The following is a 26345-nucleotide window of genomic DNA, read 5'->3' on the forward strand; positions in this document are numbered from 1 at the left end:
GTGGTGCAGAAGGCATCCACCTCCCACCCCCCCACTGGCCAGTCCATGGCAGAACACTACTGTTGAGGACTCGGAAAGTCCTCGACTTACGACCTGGCGGCTAGGAACCAGCCAAGTCGCGCCCTGAATAAAGCACATCATCATGTCACTGCACTGCTTAATGGCAGAAGTTTCGGCATATCTGGTTGCTATTAAGCAAATCCCATACCATCATTAATGTTACGTCGCCATGACTACAACCGGGAATGTCAATCACGTAATTGGTAAGCGCTGATTGGTCCAGACGCAACTGCAATCTGGCGGGAAGATTCCAGGCTTCCCATTGGTTAACTGTTTGACAGCTAGGCTATATAAGAACTGTCAGGTTAAATTGTTGTTCGTTCGCTGTTAGTTCTTAAAACAAAGCAGTTGTTCCAGCAATCGGTCTCCGTGCCTTCCCTCAGAGCTCAGACTATAGCATTGGCGACGAAGGTAGGATTCTGAGGGAAATTTTTTAACGATCCCTCAGAACTACCTTGTAATTAAAAAGCAATGGCAAAACTAACGGCAGTACCTCCTTTTGAGGCTTTCGCCCTGGAGAAAGAATCTTGGGAAACATTCATGCTGCGATTCGAATGTTTCATTTTAGCTCATGATTTGGCTGAAATATCTCCCGAAAGGAAGAGGGGATATTTCCTAAGTGTATGTGGCCCAGAAACATTTTCCATGGCCTGGGCTCTAGCTGCTCCAGCTTCTGTCCATGCTGTCCCATGGGACACTTTATTGGCCAGGTTGAAGGCATACTACGCTCCTGCTCCCTCACGTTTTGCCAGGATATATTCTTTCTGATTGTGTAGGCAGAAAGAAACTGAATCCATAAACCAGTTTATGTCTTCTCTGAGAAGAGCAGCAATTTACTGTGAGTTCCCTGATTTAGAAGAAGCCTTGCTAGAGCAGCTAATTTGTGGCGTTAAAGACCTGCGGCTTCAGCGCTGGTTGTTGGCAAAGTCTGATTTAGATTTGACCATTGCTTTTGATGAGGCAAGAGCGGCCGAACCATCAGACCTATCTGTGGCTGAAATTCGAAGAATACAGGCCGCGCATAATGAGCCCTCAGCTGCAGCCATGATCAATCATCAGGTGGCTGCAGATGAGGACGAAGAGGGGGCAGCTAAAGATGTCAGCCGTTTAAATTTGACCGCAAACCGCCAGTGGAAGTTGCCCACATCTTGCTTCTGTTTGCTGCGCTGCCCTTCCAAAAGAAGACAAGCCGGCCGGTCGCCCTGACTACTGACCTAAGGACAGGCATTCATTCCAGACCAAAGTTGACTGCCATGCCATAGACCGCGGGGAGGTTGAGTTCCAGGATGTTGCCTCTGGGGATGTGGACAAGGCCATTCGAGCTGTAAGTGCCTCCACCTGTATTCTGGACCCGTGTCCCTCCTGGCTGGTTGCCAACAGCAGGGAGGTGACACATGGCTGGATCCAGGCGGTCATGACCGCCTCCCTTTGGGAGGGGCACTTCCCCGCCGCACTTAAGACGGCGGTGGTGAGACCCCTCCTGAAGAAACCATCCTTGGATCCAGCCATTTTAAACAACTATCGTCCTGTCTCCAACCTCCCCTTTATTGGGAAGGTTGTTGAGAAGGTGGTGGCCTTCCATCTTCAACGGGCCTTGGAGGAAGCTAGTTATCTTGACCCCTTCCAGTCCGGCTTCAGACCTGGTTACAGCACTGAAACCGCTTTGGTCGCATTGACCGATGATCTCTGGAGGGCCAGAGATGGAGGCCATGCGTCCATCCTGGTTCTCCTTGACCTCTCAGCGGCTTTCGATACCATCGACCATGGTATCCTTCTGCGACGACTGCGGGAGGTGGGGGTGGGAGGCACTGTTTTGCAGTGGTTCTCCTCCTACCTCTCGGACAGGTCGCAGTCGGTGTTGGTCGGGGGGCAGAGATCGTCCCTGAGGCCCCTAACATACGGGGTGCCGCAGGGTTCGGTCTTATCCCCCCTACTATTTAACATATACATGAAACCGCTGGGCGAGATCATTCGGAGGCACGGGATAAAATACTATCAATACGCGGACGATACGCAACTGTATCTGTCCGCCCCGTGCCAACTCAATGAAGCGGTGGACGTGATGAGCCAGGGTCTTGAGGCCGTTAAGAACTGGATGAGTGCTAACAAACTGGTACTCAACCCGGACAAGACCGAGTGGCTGTTGTGTTTCCCTCCCAACAATTTGGCCGATATTCTAACACTCAGGCTGGGGGGTCAAATTTTATACCCCTCAGATAGGGTCCGTAACCTAGGAGTCCTCCTGGATCCACAGCTGACTTTTGACCATCAGTTGTCGGCTGTGACCAGGGGGGCATTTGCCCAGGTTCGCCTGGTCCGTCAGTTACGGCCCTACCTGAACCGGGAGGCTCTCGCAACAGTCACTCGAGCCCTTGTGATCTCTAGGCTGGAATACTGCAATGGGCTCTACATGGGGTTGCCCTTAAAGTGCATCCGGCGACTGCAGTTAGTCCAGAATGCAGCCGCGCGAGTGATAGTGGGCGCACCGTGGTTCGCCCACATTACACCCATCCTCCGCGAGCTGCACTGGCTACCTGTCGATCTCCGGGTGCGCTTCAGGGTATTAATGACCACCTTTAAAGCACTCCATGGTAGTGGATCTGGGTACTTGAGAGACCGCCTTCTGCCGATTACCTCCCTTCGACCGATTAGATCGCACAGACTGGGCCTCCTCCGGATCCCATCTGCCAGTCAATGTCGACTGGCGACTACACGGAGGAGAGCCTTTTCTGTTGCAGCTCCGACCCTGTGGAACGATCTCCCCGTCGAGATTCGTACCCTCACCACCATCCAGACCTTCCGCACGGTCCTTAAGATCTGGCTCTCCCAGCAGGCCTGGGGATAGGTTCTTAATTTACCCGCCCGAGTGTTGACTGTTGAATGCAAGTTGTGTTTTATTATTTTATTTTGCTCACTCACTGTTTGTCTTTTGGTATTGCACCCCTTTCCCTGTGATTGTAAGCCGCCCTGAGTCCCCTCAGGGAGAAGGGCGGCCTATAAATCTTAATAAAATGTCAAAAAAAAAAAAAAGGACAATATGGACACAGCCAATACCACAGCTGTGAGGAGTGCCAGCCGCAAGAAGCTGTTCATCAGTGTACTGATTGAGGGGACTCCATGTAGAATGTAGGTGGACATGGGGTCTACTAAATCAATTACAGCTTGGGGAACTCAAGCGCCTACTGAGGCTAGACTTCCGGAGGCCAAACCCCCACTGTAGGGAGGAGGAACCGACCAGGTGGTTCCGCCCCAGGCGTCTCATGGACCCCTTAAGGTTCCAGACAGAGCTTGGGGTTATTCCTGATACTCTCACCCACAGTTCGGCGGAGACTCTGGTTGCTGCCTGGCACTCGGCGGCATCGGAGTCCCTTGACCGAATTGCGCCACTACGGCCCCTCCGGGTCAGCGGATCCCGGAGACCTCCTTGGTTCACAGAGGAGCTCCGGGAGAAGAAGCGCCGGAGGAGACGCCTAGAGCACCTATGGAGGTCCGATAAGTCCGAATCGAACCGAGCACTCCTGACAACATGCACCAAGGAATATATCAGGGCATTAAGGACAGCTAAAAGATCACATATTGCCACCTTGGTTGCGTCCGCCGAGTCACGCCCAGCCGCCCTGTTTAGGATAACCCGCTCCCTCCTAAATAGGAGGGACGCGGGCGAACCCCTACAGGGTAAGGCTGAGGAATATGTCCAATTCTTGGCGGACAAAATTGCTCGGTTTCGGTCGGACTTGGACTCCATCTCTGCAGATCCAGCCGAGACACAGGGGGAGAGCTTGGCAGACCATCTCTGGGTTGAGTTTCAGGATGTTGCCTCTGGGGATGTGGACAAGGCCATACGAGCTGTGAGTGCCTCCACCTGTATACTGGACCCGTGTCCCTCCTGGCTGGTTGCCAACAGCAGGGAGGTGACACGAGGCTGGATCCAGGCGGTTGTAACCGCCTCCCTTCGGGAGGGGCACTTCCCCGCCGCACTTAAAGCGGCGGGGGTGAGACCCCTCCTGAAGAAACCATCTTTGGATCCAGCCGTTCTTAACAACTACCGTCCAGTCTCCAACCTCCCCTTTCTTGGGAAGGTTGTTGAGAAGGTGGTGGCCTTCCAGCTCCAACGGACCTTGGAGGAAGCAAGTTATCTTGACCCCTTCCAGTCCGGCTTCAGACCTGGTTACAGCACAGAAACCGCTTTGATCGCATTGACCAATGATCTCTGGAGAGCCAGGGATGGAGGCCATGCGTCCATCCTGGTTCTCCTTGACCTCTCAGCGGCTTTCGATACCATCGACCATGGTATCCTTCTGCGACGACTGCGGGAGGTGGGAGTGGGAGGCACTGTTCTGCGGTGGTTCTCCTCCTACCTCTCAGACAGGTCGCAGTCGGTGTTGGTTGGGGGGCAGAGATCGTCCCTGAGGCCCCTAACTTGTGGGGTGCCGCAGGGTTCGGTCTTATCCCCCCTACTATTTAACATATACATGAAACCGCTGGGCGAGATCATTCGGAGGCACGGGATAAAATACCATCAATACGCGGACGATACGCAGTTGTATCTGTCCGCCCCGTGCCAACTCAATGAAGCGGTGGACGTGATGAGCCAGGGTCTTGAGGCCATTAAGAACTGGATGAGAGCTAACAAACTGGTACTCAACCCAGACAAGACCGAATGGCTGTTGTGTTTCCCTCCCAATAATTTGGCCAGTGTTCCATCGCTCAGGCTGGGGGGTCAAATTCTACACCCCTCAGATAGGGTTCGCAACTTGGGAGTCCTCCTGGACCCACAGCTGACTTTTGACCACCATCTGTCGGCTGTGACCAGGGGGGCATTTACCCAGGTTCGCCTGGTACGCCAGTTGCGACCCTACCTGAACCGGGAGGCTCTCACAACAGTCACTCGAGCCCTTGTGATCTCCAGGCTGGAATACTGCAATGTGCTCTACATGGGGCTGCCCTTGAAGAGCATCCGGCGACTTCAGCTAGTCCAGAATGCGGCCGCGCGAGTGATAGTGGGCGCACCGCGGTACGCCCACACAACACCCATCCTCCGCGAGCTGCGCTGGCTACCTGTTGATCTCCGGGTGCGCTTCAAGGTGCTACTTACCACCCATAAAGCCCTTCATGGTAGTGGATTTGAGTACTTGAGAGACCGCCTTCTGCCGATTACCTCCCTTCGTCCCATCAGATCGCACAGAGTGGGCCTCCTCCGAGTTCCATCCGCCAGTCAGTGCTGACTGGCGACTACGCGGAGGAGAGCCTTCTCAGTAGCAGCTCCGACCCTTTGGAACGATCTCCCCGTAGAGATTCGCACCCTCACCACAGTCCAGAGCTTCCGCACAGCCCTTAAGTTCTGGCTATCCCGTCAGGCCTGGGGATAAGATCTTCATACACCCCACCCGAATGTTGAATGAATGTTGTGTTTTATTGCTATTATTATTTGTACTCACATATTATTTTACGTTCTGTCTTGCACCCCCTTCCCATGAGTTGTAAGCCGCCCTGAGTCCCCTCAGGGAAAAGGGCGGCCTATAAGTGACAATAAAATACAAAAAAAAAAAAAAAATACTGCCCAAAGTTAAAAAAACCAATTTGGAATGGGGCAGCTGCTTTTTAAGGGATTACTAAAATAATCCAATACCAGTTATTGGCTATGGGATGTTCACTGTGGAATATGGCCAATTTAAAGGATCCCTGCCGTTAATGGTGGTGGATGGGCCATGGGCTACCTTAATGGGGTTAAAGTGGTTTGCGGCTTTGGGTTTTTCCATTACAGGCACCCACGCCACGGATTGCACTGCTGAATTTGAAGACCTGGCCAGGGAGTTTGATGTATTTAGCGAGTCCCTTGGTAAATATAGGGGGTCCCCAATATCTTTTAATCTGGACCCTAGTGTAACCCCGATCCGTTTGAAGGCCAGGCAGTTTCCCTTCGCTCTGTAGAGTAAGGTAGATGCTGAGTTAGACAAGCTACTATAGCAGGGGGTATTAGAGCCTATGGATTATCCGACGGATCCATCAGGACCTGTGCGGATTACAAATCAACTTTAAATAAAGCCCTTCAAGCTCATCCTTACCCTGTCCCTATGGTGCAACACTTGTTGCATTCACTGGGCAGGGGCCGCATATTTGCTAAGCTTGACTTAGCTCAAGCTTACCAGCAATTGACAGTGGATGACACTACCGCGGACGCTCAAACGATTGTTACACATCACGGAGCGTTCCGATGCCGCAGACTCCAGTTTGGAGTCTGCGTGGCCCCAGGCATTTTTCAAAGCATCATGGAGCAACTGCTCCATGGGCTGCCAGGGGTGTTACCCTATTTCAATGATGTGCTGATAGCAGCACAAAGTTGGGAGGCCCTGTTGTCCAACCAAGCTCAGGGCCGTATTACAAAGATTCCACAAGGCGGGACTCAAATTAAAAAAATCCAAGTGCCGCATTGGGGTAGAATCCGTAGACTTCCTGGGATTTCATATAGATGCCCGGGGCATCCATGCAAAGGTAGAAGCCATTAAAAAGGCTCCAACCCCCACCAATAAAACAGAGCTGCAAGCCTTTTTGGGGATTTTAAAATTCTACGCCATGTTTTTACCTCCCAAGGCTTCTGTTGCGGAACCTTTGTATAGGCTATTGGACTCTTCCGCATTTTGGAGATGGGGCAGCTGCGAAGCTCATGTGTTCCATCATTATCTATATGGCCGCCCCTTCATACTGCAAACAGATTATAAGCCACTATTAGGAATAATAGGAGGGGACTGCCCAATTCCCCGTATACTATCCCCTAGGATGACATGCTGGACAGAATTCTTAGCGGCATATTGCTACTGCTTAGAATTCCGCCCTGGGAAACACATGGGACACCTGGACACCTTGAGATGTTGCCGAGCAGTTCCTGCCCTATTATCGCAGGTGGCTGGAACTGTCGGAACTTAAGGGCTGTCTATTGTGGGGGCAGAGAGTTGCAGTGTCCCCATCTCTTTGTACTCCCATTCTGCACCACCTCCACGAAGGGCACCCGGGCGTCACCAGACTGAAGGCTTTAGGCCGCAGCTACGTCTGGTGGCCCAAATCAGATGAAGAAATAGCTATCTGGGTGGCAGAATGTCAACCTCGTCAGTTATCCAGACCTAATCCTCCAGCAGCCCCCACTAGGACATGGGAATTGCCAAAGGGCCCGTGGGCCCATCTGCATTTGGATTTTGCTGGCCCAGTGAATAGCCACAATTTTCTGATAATGGTAGATGCTTTTTCAAAATGGGTAGAAATATGCAGACCACCATAAAAGAATTGTAGTGCCTTTTCATCACACATGGCTTACCAGAAACCATAGTATCTGATAACGGGCCGCAATTGATATCTGCTGTTTTCCAAGCCTTCCTGTCCAGTCTGGGTATTAGACATGCATTGGTCGCTCCCTATCACCCTTCTAGCAATGGGCAGGCAGAACGGACTGTCCAATCCGCTAAGGAGGTTCTATAGCACATGGGACCAGGACAGTGGGAACAGAAAATTAATCAATACTTACTGGCCTAACACATCACACCTTGCCCAACATCAGGGAAAAATCCCACGGAACTTTTAATGGGCCGCCTTCTCTGCACATTACTGGACCGGTTGCATCCTACCTCTCACATGGACTTCCCTCCGGAGCCTCTGGGACACACCTGTAGTTTCGGTCTAGGGGATAGAGTATTTGTACGAAATTTTATAACAGACCCGAAGTGGTTTGAGGGACCTATTATTCAAGTAACTGGCCTGTGTTCTTATAGGGTCCAGTTACAGGACGGATGACAGTGGCGCCGCCATGTGGACCAGATGTGGCGCCGCGACATGCCACCCAATCTATTAGCTCAACCCGCTGTGCGTAGCGGGGAGCCATTCCCAAACATGCCTATCTCTGCCGCCTGCCAGCCAGACTTCAGTCCATCTGAGACCACCCTTGCTTCTATACCCGCCTCGTTCTCGTCAGATGACCTGTCATTTCCCATAATCCAGCGAGGGCGGAGTCTCCAGAGGGCCTCAACCAGCAAGCACCAACAGCAGCAGAGGTAGAATCAGCACAACCTCCTTCCCCGGCAGCCAACCCAGAACTAAGACTCTTGGAGAGGACGCACCGGAAGCCCGCCTACCTTAAGGACTACGTCTGTGCAATCCGGGGGGAGGGGTAAGGAGTGTTACGTCACCATGACTACAACTGGGAATGTCAATCACATAATTGGCAAGCGCTGATTGGTCCAGACGAAACTGCAGTCTGGCGGGAAGATTCCAGGCTTTCCATTGGTTAACTGTTTGACAGCTAGGCTATATAAGGGCTGTCAGGTTAAATTGTTATTCGTTCGCTGTTAGTTCTTAAAATAAAGCAGTTGTTCCAGCAATCAGTCTCCGTGCCTTCCCTCAGAGCTCAGACTATTGCAATTAAGCACATGACTGCCATTTGTATTGTTTATCAGAAGCCTATAGTTATGGTCGCAAAGCCTGCATTCATGTAACCATGAGGTAACCAATTTCGTTGTATATGTGATGTACAATGACAGTAAAAGCTATAGTATACTATGTTGTAATGGCCAGAATGTTAAAGACTGGTTGTAAGTAACATTCATTCCGCATCATCCAAAGATTGAACAGGGGCTGAAAGAGTGTTTGTTAAGAAAGGAGGTATTTGGTAAACAGTGCTTTTTGAAAGGATATAATAAAAATGGAATAATTAATTTAACAAGAATAATGGATTGAACAGGAAGGAAATAAAGGCATTTAATAGAAATATTAATCTTCCTGATAATTTAATTTCTTTATTGTAGCACAAAAGGAAAAAAAAACTTCAGTACCAGAAATCTGTAATTTTGCTACCAAATTGCAGTGGCATTATCTTGAAATACTTTGAGAACCATAAAAAGAAATTAGTACTCCTATACAGTTTGTGGATTGCCTATATCTGATTTAGATAAAATTTAATTTTATCTTGGAATCCTAGTGGATGATCACTTAAACATGAGTCAGCAGTGTGCGGTAGCAGCCAAAAAAGCTAATACAATCCTTAGTTGTATAAACAGAGGCATAGAATCAAAATCAAAAGTACTGCTTTATAAAGCCTTGGTAAGGCCAAACCTGGAATACTGCATCCAGTTTTGGTCACCACATTACAAAAAAGATGTTGTGACTTTGGAAAATGTTCAAAGAAGAACAGCTAAGATGATTAGAGGCCTGGAGACAAAACATGACGAATGGTTGCTGGATTTGGGTTTGGCTAGTCTAGGGAAAAGAAGGACAAGGGGGCACAGGATAGCAGTATTCTAGTATTTGAGAAATTGCCACAAAGAGGAGGTAATCAACATATTTTCCAAAACACCAAAAGGCAAGACAAGAAACAATGGATGGAAACTAATCAAGGAGAGAAGCAACCTATAACTAAATATAAACTTCCTAATAGTGAGGACAACTAAATCAATGAAACAGCTTGCCTCCAGAAGTTCTTCATCACTGGATGCTTTTAAAAAGACACTGGTCAGTTGCTTGTCTGAAATGGTATGGGGTCTTCAGCTTGAGCAGGAGTTTGGACTAGAAGATCTCAAAGATCCCTTCGAGCTCTATTCTGATTGAACTGATTAATTGAGGTCTCTAATGGACTGATCTTTTTTAAACATAATTTTTATTCAATTTTTTTTTACAAGATAAAAATAATACAAATATTTAAAAATAATCAAAATCAAAATCCAAACAATTGAGTATGGTAATTAAGAAAGAAAATAGAAAAAGGGGAAAAAAGATGATAAAGAAGCAGTTTCCCATCTTTTTTACAGTATAAATGCTTTTTTCTTTTATCTTCTCTCTTTAAAGTTACATCTTAATTCCTTCTTCCATAAGCTACATTTTAAATCTTCAAACCCATTATTCATGTCCTTTATTTCATTTTTTTTCCAGGAAAAAATCCATAAGGGATTTCCAATCATTGACAAATGTTGATCTTTTTCTAATCAAGTAAGTTAATTTTACCATCTCTTTTAGTTCTCTCATCTTTAGCAATTATTCCTGTATTGTGGCTATTTCAGAATCTTTCCAAAAATTTTTTGTCTATAAAAGATTATGATCTAATATTATCTTTAAAAGAAAATAATATTTTAACAGATTTTTCTTGGCTGGAGAAAAAAATAATGAATGGAAAAATGGAATTGCTATTTGCCTATATATGTATGAAACTAAAACTGCAAGGAAGTTGTTTTTATAAATGTAAAGGGTCAGAAATAAAGCTGTGTCTCATTATGAATATCAATCACATTTGTTTCCCTACAGAATTGATCATGATTTAAGAAAAGTTGCAGGACTTAGTATGACTGGCTGCTGGGCATTTTTGTGGTGGTTTTCATCATTAACATTGGTATATCATTCTGGATGTTACCTCATTGACCCAATTGTTGCAAGTAGTTTTAGCCACATCCATAATTACATTAATGCATCAAATTTGGATCAAGATCATTGTGAAAAGAAACTGAAATTAACTACTTTGGATAAATGGAAACTTTCCACAGAATTGTTCACAGGTACTTAACCTCTGATAACATGTACATATTTTTGTTGGAAAAAATCATTTATAACAAGGACTTTATGGATAAACAATTTGCCTTAGTGCTATTCCAGAGTAGTTGCTATCTAGAGAAAGCTATGCAGATGAAAACCAACATGACTGATTACCTTATTTGGTTTATTTCCGTGAAAGTTAAGCGTGAATTTGGCTTGGCTTGTTAGCGGCTTTTATTTAGGATTATATAATCCTAAATAAATCTTATACTATTTTTCAGAAATGTTCCTATTAATATCTCCTAACTATGAAAAACATGTTTTTATTATATTGTTGACTGTTTTTACACAATCCAAACTAAGTCCAGCAGTTTTATAGGACTATTGCGTATATTTGGAACGTTGGTATATTGTTGTGGATATTTGCCAAAATGGCTGCTATGGAGAAATTTGATTGTTCAAAAAAAAAAAAATTTACTGCTATTGTAGAAGCAACAAGTCACGCACAGAATCTAATGGGATTACTCTTCAAACACTCTATCTTTCTCTATTTATTCACCCTTTCAGAGCAGAAGGGTTGCTGCCATCAATTATTTTTACTTTCTAAAATTTCCTTTTGGGTCCTTGTAGAGCATCAATACATTTCTATAACCAAAGATAATGCTGAGGAAAATGTTTTATTTTGCAATAGTGTCACATTTTAATTCTTGGTTCTATTTTAAACAATATATTGAACATTAAAAATTACAGTAAGCCAAAAAAAGATTTCCTATGGACATCTGTGGATACCAGAAGAGTTTGTATGCTTTTAGAAGTGCAGAAAAAACAATTACTACCAACCTGCCTTTCATTGAGAATCTGTACACTGCACGAGTCAAAAAGAGGGCCGTGAAAATATTTACAGACTCCTCACATCCTGGACATAAACTGTTTCAACTCCTACTCTCAAAATGACTCTCAAAATGACACTATAGAGCACTGCACACCAGAACAACTAGACACAATAACAGTTTTTCCCCAAATGTCATCACTCTACTAAACAAATAATTCTGTCAACACTGTCAAACTATTTACTAAGTCTGCACTACTATTAATCTTCTCATCATTCCTATCACCCTTCTCCTCCCACTTATGACTGTATGACTGTAACTTTGTTGCTTGTATGCTTAGGATGTATATTGATTGTTTCCTAGTATGATTTGATTGCTTATTTGTACCCTACGACTATCATTAAGTTCTGTACCTTGTGATTAGTCACAAATGTATCTTTTCTTTTATGTACACTGAGAGCATATGCACCAAGACAAATTACGTGTGTGTCCAATCACACTTGGCCAAAAAATTTATTCTATTCTATTTTACTAAGGCATATTGAAGTGTATGCCTTAGTTTAATAAAAGTATTGCTGACTGTGGATTTTGTCGTTCACAATCAGAAATCTGCAAAACCCCATTAAGGGTGTTTGCTCTAAATCCTTCTCTTAGGTGGGTCTTTAAGTGTGACCTCTCCGATGAAACCTCTGATCTAGATTTCCTGGGGACTAATGCAAGAGTGCTTAAAGACTCACCTAAGAGACGGATTTAGGAGCAATGACCTTTAATGACTTTCTGCCTACTTAGTTAAGGAGCCTATTCAGATTAACTAAAAAATGAAACCACCCTGAAGGACATTCATGGGGTCCCTTTACTAACTTGCTCAGTTTGAACAAGCATTTGGATAAGCAGCAACATATTTCACACCGAAAAAGAAAATAATTCCATGACTCAATTTCCAGACAATCAAAAATCTATAATTTTTGCTGCAAAAGCTTAACACTGCCACCTTTTTGGAATTCTGTGTGAAATTGATTTACTTTTCCTCTCTAGCTGCACTTCCCATTGATCATATTCAAGAGAATTATGTTCGTGAGGTTCGAGATTGCATTTTTTCTGTTGGATATCCTACACCATTTAAATCCAGAGTTCTACTTGTAGCTGTTTCAGAGGTCAGGAATATATTTTTTAATACAAAACTGCTGTTTTACTCTGCAGCTGTGTGTCTATAAGAGACATTTATGAATGTGTAACCCAGGGATGGGCTTCAAAAATTTCAGCAACGGGTTCTCTGCCTGGTTGCTGGGTAGGCGTCGTAATATTGGGCATGGCCTACTTTTGCACCATGGCGGGGGGGGGGCGTTTTCGCCTTGCCCAGGCTCCGGAGGCTTTCCTCAAGCCTCTGGGAGAGTGAAAACTGCCTCCTCCGCACTCTAGAGGCCTTTCAGAGGCTGGAAAGAGGTCCGTTTCCGGCCTTCCAGAACTTTCAGGAGGCCTGTTTTTCCCCTCCTCAAGCCTCCGCGTGGGCCCTGCACTTAACTTGTATCCAAAATAGGCTGCGTGGAGACTCCTGGGAGGGGAAGGGTGGGGTGGGAGGGGCCAGCCAGAGATGGGATTTGGGGGTTCTCTGAACCGGCCATAACATTAGCTAAGGGTTCTCCCAAATCCAGGTGAACTCGTAGCAGCCCACCCCTAATATTACCCATATAAATACGCTTGTTATATTACATTCCTCTATTTCATTCAGTCTACCATCTAGTATCAGTGGAGTTTCTCCCTGTCATTCAAGACACAAAAATAATTCAACTGCATAATTCCATATTCAGGGATACAAAATCACTGGAAAATAGTGTTATATCAAGTTAGCCCATTAGTACATCACAATTACTTTTGTCCACAGAGGCTCAATCAATCAATCAGTTTATTACAGTCATAGACCAAAGACACAGAGCATCTTCTCATGCAAGGTTGCTAAAAACTGCTGACACAGTTTTGTCAGAATTCTGAGGCAAGAAATAAATAAAAAATGAAGTGTAAGTCTTTGAATAGATGTAATCTCTTTTATAAATAATAGTATTTTTCATAAAAGAAAAAAGAAAACTTCATTTTGTGCCACCAAGTAAAAAGAAACAAAACAGAAAATAATATACTTTATGTGATATGGCCTTGGCAACTTCACATTATTGTCTTTCCTATTGTAGAAGCTTATGCAGTCTGAATATATCTACCGTGTTTCCCTGAAAATAAGACAGGGTCTTATTTTCTTTTTACCCCTGAAATAAGCACTTGGCCTTATTTTCAGGAAGGTCTTATTATTTTTGAGATGCAGGAGGCCCCTTAACCTCCGCCTGAGGATCAGCTGATCCAGAGAGGGCTGGAGGTTCTGTCTCTGTTTCTGGCACACTCTTGCCACCCTAGCGTTGCTGGGCTTGCTGCTCTTTTTGCAGCCACCAGTAAGAGAAGGGGTGTGGTAGCTAAGTTTTGCAGGAGCGGCCTCTGCGAGGCCATTCCACATAGATGGCAGGTGCATGGGGGGTGCATGGGGCATGTTCCCTCCTTCCCCCCAGGAAGTGGCCGGGGGGGGGGGCTGCACAAGCATTTAAATATATTTGGGGAGGGCTTATTTCCAGGGGCGGGCTTATTTTAGCGCATGTGCTCAAAAGCCCAGTTGAGCTTATTATCTGGGAACCTCTTATTTTCGGGGAAACAGGATATTAAGCATGACCCTTAGATATCGCAGGACTGCCATAATAGGTTATACATTAAATGATCTAACTTTTAAAATAGTGTTTTTAAAATCTGGTAATTTTAAGAAATGTGGACTTCAACTCCCAGAATTCCACAGCCAGTAGTTGAAGTCCGTACATCTTAAAGTTGCCAACTTTGAAAAGTACTGCTTTAATTAATAATACCTAAACCTAGTACTAATTCTATTAGAGTGGGGAGTTCAACTTTTTGGGGTCATGGAACTTATTAAAAAAATCCAGAATGCACGATCAAGAGCAAAGCTTTAGTAACAGGAAATTGACTGCATTCAAATGAATTTGTTTCCCTTTTAATCTCTCTTGAAACACCATCAAATTCTTGCAGAACCCTATGAGAGTTATAAATTCCAATTTGAAAACCCTATCCTAGAGCTTCATTGTCAATAGGTGTTACTTCCTGTCCCTTTCTGGTTTTTGAGTCAACTATAGTTCGTGTTTCATCAGCCCTGTCATTTTGAACATAAGCAATCAGCACCAAAAGATTGTTTATCATTATTGTTAGAAACAGCTTTGCCATTAACAGTGAAAATATTGCAAAGGTGTAATTCTAATTAGAAACTTGGATCCAAAGCTTAAATTGGAAGGAATCACCTGCAAAAGGGTGAGCAAATAGACACTTGAGCTGAGAAGATTTCCCCAGTCTCTTCAAACACTGTTACCAAATTAGGTTTTATCTTTAATTAGGATCCAGAACCACAATTTTAACATATGAGAGAGAATTACACATGAATGTTTAGTAACAAATTTAATATAGCCAGGAAAACAACCAATTTGATGCAATTGTATCTTTGGACAGTATTATACTGACATTAAAGTTCCGATTTCATAAACCATATCTAGCATTTATGTTATAAAGGCAAAGGTTTCCTTTGCACATATGCGCTAGTTGTTCCTGAGACTAGGGGGTGGTGCTCATTTCCGTTTCAATGCCGAAGAGCCAACATTATCCAAAGACGTCTCCATAATCATGTGGCCAGCATGACTAAACACCAGAGGCGCATGGAACACTGTTACCTTCCTATCAAAGGTGGTCCCTATTTTTCTACTTGCATTTTTATATGCTTTCAAACTGCTAGGTTGGCAGAAGCTGGGACAAGTAATGGGAGCTCTCTCTGTTTCGCAGAGTTAGGGATTCAAACCATCGAACTGCCAACCTTTCTGATCGACAAGCTCAGCGTCTTAGCCACTGAGCCACCACATCCCTTTTTTATGTTATAGTACTCGACAATTACCTAATTAAAGTGAATTGTCCAAGGTCACTAAATTTACTTTATACTGAATTCAACTGACTAAGTGGAATTGTATAAAACATCCCCTTTTATTGTCTAAATGTGTAGGGAATGAAGGAACAAATACTGCTCTTATCAGAGAAAACTACTGGTATATATTTAACAAATCCATTCTAAATTCAAGCTCGGAAAATAATAATTAACAATCTATTGACTTAAAAAGACGTAAAGAAGAAGAGGCTTTAAATCTTGACATTGACCTAGATAATGTAGCTTGATTTCTGTGTTCTGCAGCAGGTTGCTCTTCTGCATATAATATATGACTTCTTATCTACAATAAAGCAGCTTATCTGTGTCAAATCCCTGATCTTTCTACTCTTTCCTGAATATGGGCTGCTTCTAAAAGAATAAGATATTTATAGCTGTGCCTGATCTTGAGTTTTACCAAATATAATAACCCAAAACCACTAACATTCCTTGGAAATAGAAGTAGGAAGGCTGTAATTCTGCACCTTTTCTTCAATTCTGACTACTCGGAGGTTTGGCAGAAAATTTATCTCACTTGAAAACAATAAATTTTAATAGTCTAGAAAATTGGGTGGTTATTGTGTGGCGAACACGTAGGAGTATATCACTAAAGTATGGATTTCTATGATGTACATAACTAACGTGAAACTTTTTTTTTTACCCCTTAATAATGTTCATGGATTGATATTTTTTTTCTATTTCAGGAAGTCCTGGAAGAAATTCTGGACTTAGACATGTCTGCCTCAAGCTCAGATGATTTTTTACAGCTTGTCAGTGGTTCAAAAATAATCTTGGGGTCTCTACCGCTAACCCACAGATATGGTGGCCATCAGGTACTACTTTTTTTTCTAACCAGATGTTATAAACATTAAATGGCAGTGATATTCAGTGGTCAGTCATTTACTTGTAATTCTTTTGTAAATCAGTGAATCAGTCAAATAATCGAAATGGTAAAGCATGCAGATGGGAATAATGTTGGCTAGTCATGTTCTTTTTTAAAAAACTTTCTTTCAATATTGTTGTCCTGTATTTTATTGGTAAACAACATTTTCAACTTCAGGCATTGCAATAGGCATAAATACTTTCTCACACTTACCATATTTATTGGAGTATAAGATGCACTCTCCCCCCCAAAAGAAGGTGAAAATTTGGGTGGGTCTTATATACCAAATGTGGCTTTGCCCACCAGCTGGCCCACACTCTTTGACCTCTGCTTCCCAGCAATTGGCTCCTTGCAGCAAACAGCAAACAGCCTGTTTCAGTTTCAGCTTCAGCACAGCCTGATTAGCACAAGAAGCTGATTGTTGGTTGGATCGGCCTCCCAACAATCAGCTGTTTTAGGCTGCAGGGATTGCCATAGCCTATTGCTGCCTCCATGCGCCCCATTTTCGGACTCTGTGCTTTCCGTTTTCTGCCCATTCTGATCCCCGCCACCTGGAATGTGTGGAAAATGGGGCACGCAGAGGGTAAAACCGGGGTGTGCGGAGGCTGGAAACAGGATATGGAGGCTGAAAATGGGGTGTGTGGAGGCGGCAATAGGCTATAGCAATCCCTGCAGCCTAAAACAGCTCATTGACGGGCTGCCGATCCAACCTACAATCAGCTGCTTGTGCTAATCAGGCTGTGCTGAAGCTGTAACTAAAACGGGCTGTTTGCTGTTTGCTGCAAGGAGGCAAATTGCTGGGAGGCAGAGGCAGATTTTTTTTCTTGTTTTCCTCCCCAAAAGCTAGGTGCATCTTATATTTTGGAGCATCTTATACTCCGAAAAATACGGTATATCCTTTCATCATTTCCCTTCTTTCCAGTGCTGCTGAATGGAATGCAAATCATAGCTCCCTTTTATTTTGAGCCATAATGCTCTTGTTCCTCCCTAGTGATTCCTACCAGGCAGCTAACATCTGTACACTAGTTGAAAAGCAGAATAGCTTCTCATAGTTCCAAAGGCTGCCTTTATATTTTTAGTTGGTGGCAAAATGGGTATGTTTGGCCTAGTCCAAAACACTTCCTTCAAAGGTTGGTTGCTAAAGCAGGGGAGTACAATAACTTTATTTTATTTACTGATACTATCTCCTCCCATATAACTTAGTCAATTCAGATTGTAGATACAGAACATGTATAGCTTCATATTATGAGGTTAATTGATTTAGAACACGAGTGTGTTACAGTCTTGTGCCAAGAATTTTAATTTCCAGTCAATTCCAAAGAAAAACACCCAACATTTTTAATGAACAGCAGTTTCCATATCTTATGGATACAATTGTTTTCAATAAGTCTATTAAAATGCTAATCAACCTACAATGGTGCTTACAAATTTGTGAACCCTTGAATGTTCAATTGTTCTGTATAAATAGGAACCTGAAATGTGATCTGTTTTCCACACAAATGCTAAAACCAGTTAAGGAGAACTTATTTTGCTGAGTTCCAGTTCCTCTGATGCAAATATAACATAAAGACCAATTTCCACCTTCACAGCCAATAGCATAGAACTGTGCTAGTAGCTGTCCAAAGCAATCAAAACTCTGAGACCTAGAGTTTCCTCAAAGCATAATTTTATTTGGATGTCATATTGGCACAGCTGGTGAAAAAACGACCCTGAAGGACCAAGGGTTTTCCCCAACCAAATAAAAATCCAAAGTTCTTGCTCCCAAGTCACACGTCCATCACATGGTCCAATCAGGTCACAGTCCCAACTCTGGCTGGCTTTTGTCCCCTCCAACACCTACTGTGTTTTCCCGAAAATAAGACATGCCCTGCTAATAAGCTCAATCGGGCTTTTCAGAGCACGCGCCATAATAAGCCCTCCCCTGAAAATAAGCCTGCCCCCAACTATTTAAGTGCATGTACAACTGGTCCCTGCCATTACCACTGTACCACCTAGCAGTACAGTTTGTGGGGCAAAAAGAGTTTGTCTGCAGTTTGTCTGCAAAAACAGCGGCAGGAAAAGCAAAGTGCTTCCACCCCCCCCCCGCCCTTCCCTCCCACGAAAAAAGAGCCCACCGCAAAAACAGTGGCAGGCCAAAGTTACCATTGGGGTGAGGTGGGCAGTGTTGGGCCACGAGGCTCACCTCTTACCTTTCCAGGTCCATCACGTTCCTTGCCATTGTGTTTAGGGAAGTCCCTGGTAACCTCCCCCCTTCTCACAACTTCAAGAAATTTGATTGAACTCGCGAGAAGGGTTTTTTTTTACCAGCAGCTTCCCTGAACACAATGGCTAGGAACGCAATGGAGCTGGAAAGGTGAAAGGTGCGCCTCGCTTCTCACCTGCTCCAGAAAATCATAAGCCCTCCCCTATAATTCGCCCAAGGCCATATTTTGTGGGGCAAAAGAAAATAAGACCCTGTCTTATTTTTGGGGAAACACAGTAGTAGAACGTCTTTGGCTCCCTAGTAGAACGTTCTTAGAAAAGAATGCTATTTTGGCTACGTGTCTCCCAAATATCTCTATCTCCTCCCCCCCCCCCACTCCCCATGTTCCACAGCTCTACACAGCCTTGCTGTGGCAGCCTGGAAGATGCTTCAAAAATGGCTTCAGGGATGACAGGAGCATTGGTACAATGCTCCTGTGCCTATTGCAATTACTAGTAAAATATACAGAGAATATTGTTTATTCAAACATGTTGAATCCCTGTTACGACTCCATTTCTGAATAATGAAGAATTGTTTCATATTTTTATCCCAACTTCTTCATGTTAGTTTGGTAGCTGGGCAGGACAGCTGGGTGATGGAAGAGCCCACTTGATCGGCATTTATACAAACAGGTACTGCTTAAAAGATCTGTCTCTATTCAGTATTTGGTTGCTATTGATATCTCAGAAACTAAAATGACAATAACCAACAACAATATTAACCAGACTTAGTATGTAAACTCCTTAGTATTTCACATGTATTATTTTGTTAATCCCTGTAGTACAAAATACATACAAGTTATTGTATACATACAGGTTATTTCCCCTATGTTACAGGTTGGGTTGAGGCTTCATTGTACAGACAAGATTTGTATGAATGATACTTTGACACAAGGTGTTCCATTCTGTGCTGCATCAGTTGTTCACATTGCTAATACTAATCTTCTTTCTGTAGATTTGGATCCAGTTGGGAACTGCAGCTCAAAGGTTCAGGAAGGACACCATATTCCAGGTGTATTATATTTTTGGTGTAATATGCTTTCAGTTCCTGATATGTTTTGTATTAATCTCAACAATGCATCATAGAATCCAAGGATTGGAAGAATCTGTAGTTCCAACCCCTGCCCAGACCATCTTACAGAATGGCTATCCAACCTTGGCCAGGGAGCTCTTATTACTCAAGAGGCAAGCCATTCAGTTTATACTTTTCAGGGTCCAGAAATGCCTCCTTATCTCAAGGTTGAATCTTCCTTGGCAAAGCTTCCACCTTTTAGTTCATGTTCTACCCTCAAAAGAGCATGAAGGCGCATCTTTTTCTTTTTGAGATTTTGAAATCTTTTATCATGTCTTTTTTAAGGGATGCGTGGCTCAGTGGCTAAGATGCTGAGCTTGTTGATCAGAAAGGTTGACGGTTCGATGGTTCGAATCCCTAGCGCCACGTAACGGAGTGAGCTCCTGTTACTTGTCCCAGCTTCTGCCAACCTAGTTGTTCGAAAGCACGTAAAAATGCAAGTAGAAAAAAATAGGAACCACCTTTGGTGGGAAGGTAAAAGCGTTCCATGTACCGTTGGCGTTGAGTCATGCCGGCCACATGATCACGGAGACGTCTTCAGACAGCAGTGGCTCTTTGGCTTTGAAACGGAGATGAGCACTGCCCCCTAGAGTCAGGAATGACTAGCACATATGTGCAGAACTTTTACCTTTATCATGTCTATCCTATGCCTTTTTCCTTTAGACTAAACACACCCAGTTTTTAGATCTATTCTTTACATTAAGAAACTTTTTACTTCAATAACTTACCATTAAGGATCACCCAGAAAACTAATCTGTTTGTAGATGAATCTTTCCTTTTTTCAGAGTTTGGGATTATAAAATACTATAGAATTGTGTACTATTTAAAAGTATACATATAAAAAGATCAAGATTAAAATAACCATGACATATTTTAATATAGAAATGCCAAGGTGGATCACTGACTGAATGGGATAAACCTCTATTCCAAAAACCCCACAAATATAAATTATGTAGTATTTGATTGATTGATTAATTAAGTGGTATCAAGTCATTGATGACTCTTAGCCACAACATAATGTTGTCCATAATGATCTGTCTCTAATCTGTTCCCCCAGCTTCTCCAATAATGCCCCATTATAAGTGAGTCCAACCACTTTGCTCTTGGCTGCCTTCTTCTCTTTCCTACCACCTTTCCCAGCATTATACAGGTAGTCCTCCACTTACAACAATTCATTTAGTGACAATGGTACTGAAGTTACAATGGTACTGAAAAATGTGGCTTATGACCATGTTTCATATTTATGACCATCTTAGCTTCCCTATGGCCATGTGATTTACATTCAGGGAGTTCATGTTGGATAATCACATGATCCTCTTTTGCAACCTTCTGACAAGCAAAGTCAATGGGGAAGCCAGATTCATTTAACAACTATGTTACTAACTTAACAACTGTAGTGATACACTTAACAAATATGGAAAGAAAAGTTGTAAAATGGGGCAAAACTCAATTAACAAATTTCTCACTTAGCAAATTTGGGCTCAATTGTGATTGTACGTTGAGGATTATCTGTAATATTTCCACAGAGTTACGTCTTCACATGTAATATGTCTGAAGTGGGATAATTTATTATTTGTGCCTTGAACAAGAAATCTGGGTTGATTTGTTTGATGATCCATTTGTTCGTTTTCTTGACTGTACACAGCATTCTTAGGAGTCTTCTCCAATAGTCCAAAAGTATTAATACTCTTTGTATTTTACTTTCTTCAGAGTCCACTTTTTGACTCCATAGAGTGTCACAATGAATATTTAGTACAGGGGTGTCAAACTCGCATCTTCATGGCATCGTCAAGTGATGTATCACAACTTTCCCCCTTTGCTAAACTGGGCATGGGTGTGGTCAGTGTGTGACGCATCTGGCCTGTGGGCCGCAAGTTTGACAGCCCCAATGTTGTATCTACACAACTATATTGTTATATATTATACTATATATATACTATATTGTTTCTATTTACAGTTTGTGATGTGAACTAAATTATGTGCAATGCTCACTTGAGGATTTTTAGCAGTGTGATTTCTTAGTTCTGCTTTCTAGTGAAGCATAGCCACCTATACATTGCCCTTTCTAGCATTGTATCAGTAAAAAATAGGTTTCTCGGTTTGGCATATTATGTTTGATTGTCATTCATTGATTGAGCACATACTTTGCATGTCAAAAGCCACAGGTCCAATCCTTGGCATCTCCAGAAATGTTAGAAAATTCCCATCTGAAAGAATATGACTCAGTGTTAGATTCAGCCCAATATAAATTCCAGTGTTACCTTTATTTCCATTCTGTTTCTTGGTTGATCCATATTTTAAAGAAGAATTGTATGTCCCTCTCAACAAAACAATCTTTGCTTCTGTAAAATAAATCCATATTTAAATATGTTAGTACATATTTAATTTATTTCAGCTGTCAATAATATTTGGACAAGTGCAATAGCCACAGATAGTGAACTGGGCCAATCAGGTTAACTAGTGCAAGGATTTGCTAAGTATTTTTTCTTTCCAGTGTCAAAATAATAAAAATAATATCTATGTTTCTCGGGGGACATTTTTCTACAGGAGAGGAGATGGCAGAGCTGTGCTTCGGTCTTCTATACGAGAATTTTTGGGAAGTGAAGCCATGCATTACCTTGGAATACCTACAAGCAGGGCAGCTAGGTATTTTATCAGGTTTATAGAATAGAATAAAATAATTACAGTATGTATAAGAGAGAATGTAAAAAGGGGAGAAAACCCGGACACTTCGTAAAGAGGTTTTAAAATTTGTAACAAAAAATTAAAAACTTTATATAAAAATAGAATAGAATAGAATAACAGAGTTTGAAGGGACCTTGGAGGTCTTCTAATTCAACCCCCTGCCTAGACAGGAAACCCTACATCACTTCAGACAAATGGATACCCAACATCTTCTTAAAAACTTCCAGTGTTGGAGCATTCACAACTTCTGGAGGCAAGCTGTTCCACTGATTAATTGTTCTACTGTCAGGAAATTTCTCCTCAGTTCTAAGTTGCTTCTCTCCTTAATTAGTTTCCATTCATTGCTTCTTGTTCTCAGGTGCCTTGGAGAATAGTTTGACTCCCTCTTCTTTGTGGCAACCCCTGAGATATTGGAACACTGCTATCATATCTCCCCTAGTCCTTCTTTTCGTTAAACTACTAGACGTACCCAGTTCCTGCAACCATTCTTCATATGTTTTAGCCTCCAGTCCCCTAATCATCTTCGTTGCTCTTCTTTGCACTCTTTCTAGAGTCTCCACATCTTTTCTACATCATGGTGACCAAAACTGGATGCAGTATTCCAAATGTGGCCTTACCAAGGCATTATAAAGTGGTATTAACACTTCATGTGGTCTTGATTCTATCCCTCTGTTTATGCAGCCTAGAACTGTGTTGGCTTTTTTGGCAGCTGCTGCACACTGCTAGCTCATATTTAAATGGTTGTCCACTAGGACTCCAAGATCCCTTTCACAGTTACTATTATTGAGGAAGGTACCACCTATACTGTACCTGTGAATTTCATTTTCCTTGCCTAAATGCAAAACCTTATTTTTTCACCATTGAATTTTATTTTATTAGATAGTGCCCAATGTTCAAGTTTGTCAAGATCCTTCTGTATCTTAAGCCTATCTTCTAGAGTGTTGGCTATTCCTGCCAGCTTGGTATCATCTGCAAATTTGATGAGCTCCCCATTTATCCCCTCATCCAAATCATTGATGAAGATGTTGAAGAGTACTAAGCCTAAAACAGAGCCTTGGGGTACTCCACTGCATACTTCTGTGTAGATGCAGTTCCATTGAGGACTACACATTGAGTTTGGTTGGTCAGCTAGTTACAAATCCATCTGGTGGTAATGCTGTCTAACCCACATTTTTCTACTGTATCTAGTAGTAGGTTATAAAGTAGGTCTTACTGAAGTCCAAGTAAATTATATCGACGACATTCCTCTGGTCCACTAATTTTGTCCCTTTTTCAAAGAATGCGATAAGATTAGTCTGGCCTGATTTGTTTTTGACAAACCCATGTTGGCTTTTGGCTATTACTTGGTTTACTTCTAGGTGTTCGCTGATTCATTGTTTGATTTTCTTTATTATACTTTATCTGCATTGAGCAGAAGGATGCAATCCTACCACAACTATTTGCAGACCCAATAGAAGGTTATTTAAGGTTTAAAATAAATAAAAATACAATTAAGAATAATAAAAATGAAGTAAAAAATTTCCACAATTGGAAATTTTAGAGAAATTTTAGGGAAATTTAGAGAACTGTATGCTTCAGTTCTTTTAAGAACCAAGCAATGACATTGGGCCCCTTAGTGCAGCAGAAAACTGTAAAATAGCAGAGAACTGTTGACCCATATTTGCATGACATAAACCTAACAAATTTATCAAGTTTTCCCAATACATATTTTAATTTAATATTTTAGTCCCATGATGGTGAACCTATGGCATGAGTGCTGGAAATGGCATGGAGAGCCATCTCTCTGGGCACACAAGCCGTCTCCTGTTGCTCTTCTGGATTTCCGGCGCACCAGCCAGCTTGTCTTCATGCACGCGAGAGCACTGGAAACTGGAAAAGCTGGCGGGCGCATGCCACCCTGTGTGCATGCGCCCGCCGGCAAGATAAACTTCTGATTTCCGGCATGCGCATTGGCCATCTGGTGGCAAAAACTGGACGACCAGGTCGTCGGTGTACATGCATGCACCAGAAACCAGAAGATCATCTTCTGGTGTGCGCATGCACACTGGACGGCTGCCCTACCAGTTTCTGGCACATGCATGTGCAAATGTGTGCATGCACTCCCATTTTGGCACTTGGTGCCAAAAAGGTTCGCCAACATTGTTCTAGTCTATCTTAGAGTCAAGTGATTTCCTGGTGGTTTTGCCATCTAAGAATTAACTAGGTCTTACTCTGCTGAGGCTATGTAGAGGTTCTTCCATAGCTAGGCTTCTCTCTTACATCTGTATTGCAGCAAGGCTGTATAAAGTCTAGTTGAACCTCAGACAAATAACTTTGCCAAGAGTTGAAGACCATTATGGATTACATCCTACTTGTTTGACAATTGTATGGGTCCTCCTCAGACTTTTAGACCCACTGTTTGTGAGATCGGGTTTATTAATCTGTGTTTTGTTTTATTTATCTTTCTTTTCTCACCTTAAGATATAGTATGAATTCATTTTGTCCAACAGGATTCTGAATGTCTCTCTGTCTGCCTTGTACTAATTCCTTATTTCCACTGTTTCCACAGCTTAGTTGTAAGTGATGACTATGTTTGGAGAGATCAGTTCTACAATGGGAATATTAAGAAAGAAAGAGGTATTTTTTCATCCCTCTTTGACAAGGTTATCGTTAAATCTTCTCAGATCACCTGTTTTCTAATCTGTTGATGTGCACCTATGCATAGTTCTGCTTTTGACTGGATTATGGGCTGTGGATAAATGATCTGCTACTCAGAAGCTATCTTGCAACTGGAAGAACGGTGCCTCATTTCAGATGCAGAACATTTCCCTTTAAGGACATTACTTTCCTCTCTTTTCTCTTATATGCTGAAATGAACATAATTTGACTCATCATAATCTGTGGTCATCTTTAGTTTTTGCATTTTTATGTTTTGCATTTTATTATGGCTGCTCCGGCAGGCTGGGGGGGCTGTTGAAATAGCCAGCCCCACGGGAACTATGACTGTTGTGTATTTTAAATTGTTGTTTGTCTATTTGTCTATTTATCCCCTTCCTTTGTTTATTGTAAGCCGCCCGGAGTCCTTCGGAAGTGGGCGGCATACAAGACCAATAAAATACAAATACAAATACAAATTATGGTCTCTTGAAACATCTTGATTTATTCATTTAATACTGCATGTACCTGGACGATTTTTCTTCAGGTTTCCTTTTTAAAAAAAAAAACCCTACTTTTCTAAGTATTACCTAAAACACCTTTCAAATAGTTCCAGTCATTAATTAGAAATAGTTTATTGCCTCACAGCATTATGACTAATAGTCCTTAGCAAGCTACTCATTTGACTAAATTCCTTTCAATTAGATCATTTCCCCTTTGGTTTTTCCAGAAATGGATATCAGATTTCTCCATTGTAATGCTCAGCTTTTATTAGTCTGATAAACTAGTGTTTTGAAAAAACATTTCTTAGTTCAAGATGTCTCTTTCTATCCATTAAGGCAGGGGTGTCAAACTCAATTTCATTAAGGGCCACATCAGGGTTGTGTTTGAACTTGAAGGGTCTTGGTGGCCAGGTCAGTTCAACGTCACTCGTGTTGGGATTGCCTGTGGTGGTCCGAGTGCCCCACCAGCAAAAATGGGCTCCCAAATTCTGTTTTCGGCTGCTACAGCTTCCTGCAACCCTCTGCCAGCAAAAAATGGAGTTCAGGAGGGCTGTCTGCACCCCCCTCCCCGAGTTTCATGTTTTCTGGCAGAGGCATTGTGGACCGGTTCTTTGCTGTTTCCAGGGTGGCCCTGCAAGCCGTATCTAAACACCCTGCAGGCTGGATCTGCACCCCCCCCCCCCCAGGCCTTGAGTTTGACATCCCCGCATTAAGGGAACCCTTTCTCTTATATATTCTACTCAGAGATGGTATTCAGCAGGTTCTGACCAGTTCTGGAGAACCAGTAGCAGAAATTTTGAGTAGTTCAGTGAACCAGTAAATACCACCTCTGACTGGCCCCGCCTCCATCTATTCTCTGCCTCCCGAGTCCCAGTTGATCGGGAGGAAATGGGGATTTTCCAGTAACCTTCCCCTTGCATGCCCACCAAGC

The 26345-nt window shown here is 42.9% G+C and overlaps 1 protein-coding gene across 6 annotated transcripts in view; it reads left to right on the plus strand.

Moving 5' to 3' along the window:
- Positions 1-26345, plus strand: part of LOC116520912 (protein adenylyltransferase SelO-like) — a 53395-nt gene that overhangs the window by 3964 nt on the left and 23086 nt on the right. For 3 of the 6 annotated variants that reach the window (XM_032235389.1, XM_032235393.1, XM_032235391.1), the window contains 8 exons: positions 9970-10026; positions 10339-10586; positions 12429-12547; positions 16101-16229; positions 19089-19153; positions 19476-19532; positions 22140-22238; positions 24826-24893. In XM_032235389.1, the coding sequence (XP_032091280.1) occupies positions 10376-10586; positions 12429-12547; positions 16101-16229; positions 19089-19153; positions 19476-19532; positions 22140-22238; positions 24826-24893 (748 nt within the window). In that variant the 5' untranslated portion in view covers positions 9970-10026; positions 10339-10375. Of the gene's footprint in view, positions 1-7820; positions 8216-9969; positions 10027-10338; positions 10587-12428; positions 12548-16100; positions 16230-19088; positions 19154-19475; positions 19533-22139; positions 22239-24825; positions 24894-26345 lie in introns of all 6 variants that reach the window. The other 3 variants (XM_032235390.1, XM_032235392.1, XM_032235394.1) reach the window with 2 other exon arrangements.

Source organism: Thamnophis elegans, chromosome Z (genome assembly GCF_009769535.1).
Source record: "Thamnophis elegans isolate rThaEle1 chromosome Z, rThaEle1.pri, whole genome shotgun sequence".
NCBI classification, from domain to species: Eukaryota; Metazoa; Chordata; class Lepidosauria; order Squamata; family Colubridae; genus Thamnophis; species Thamnophis elegans.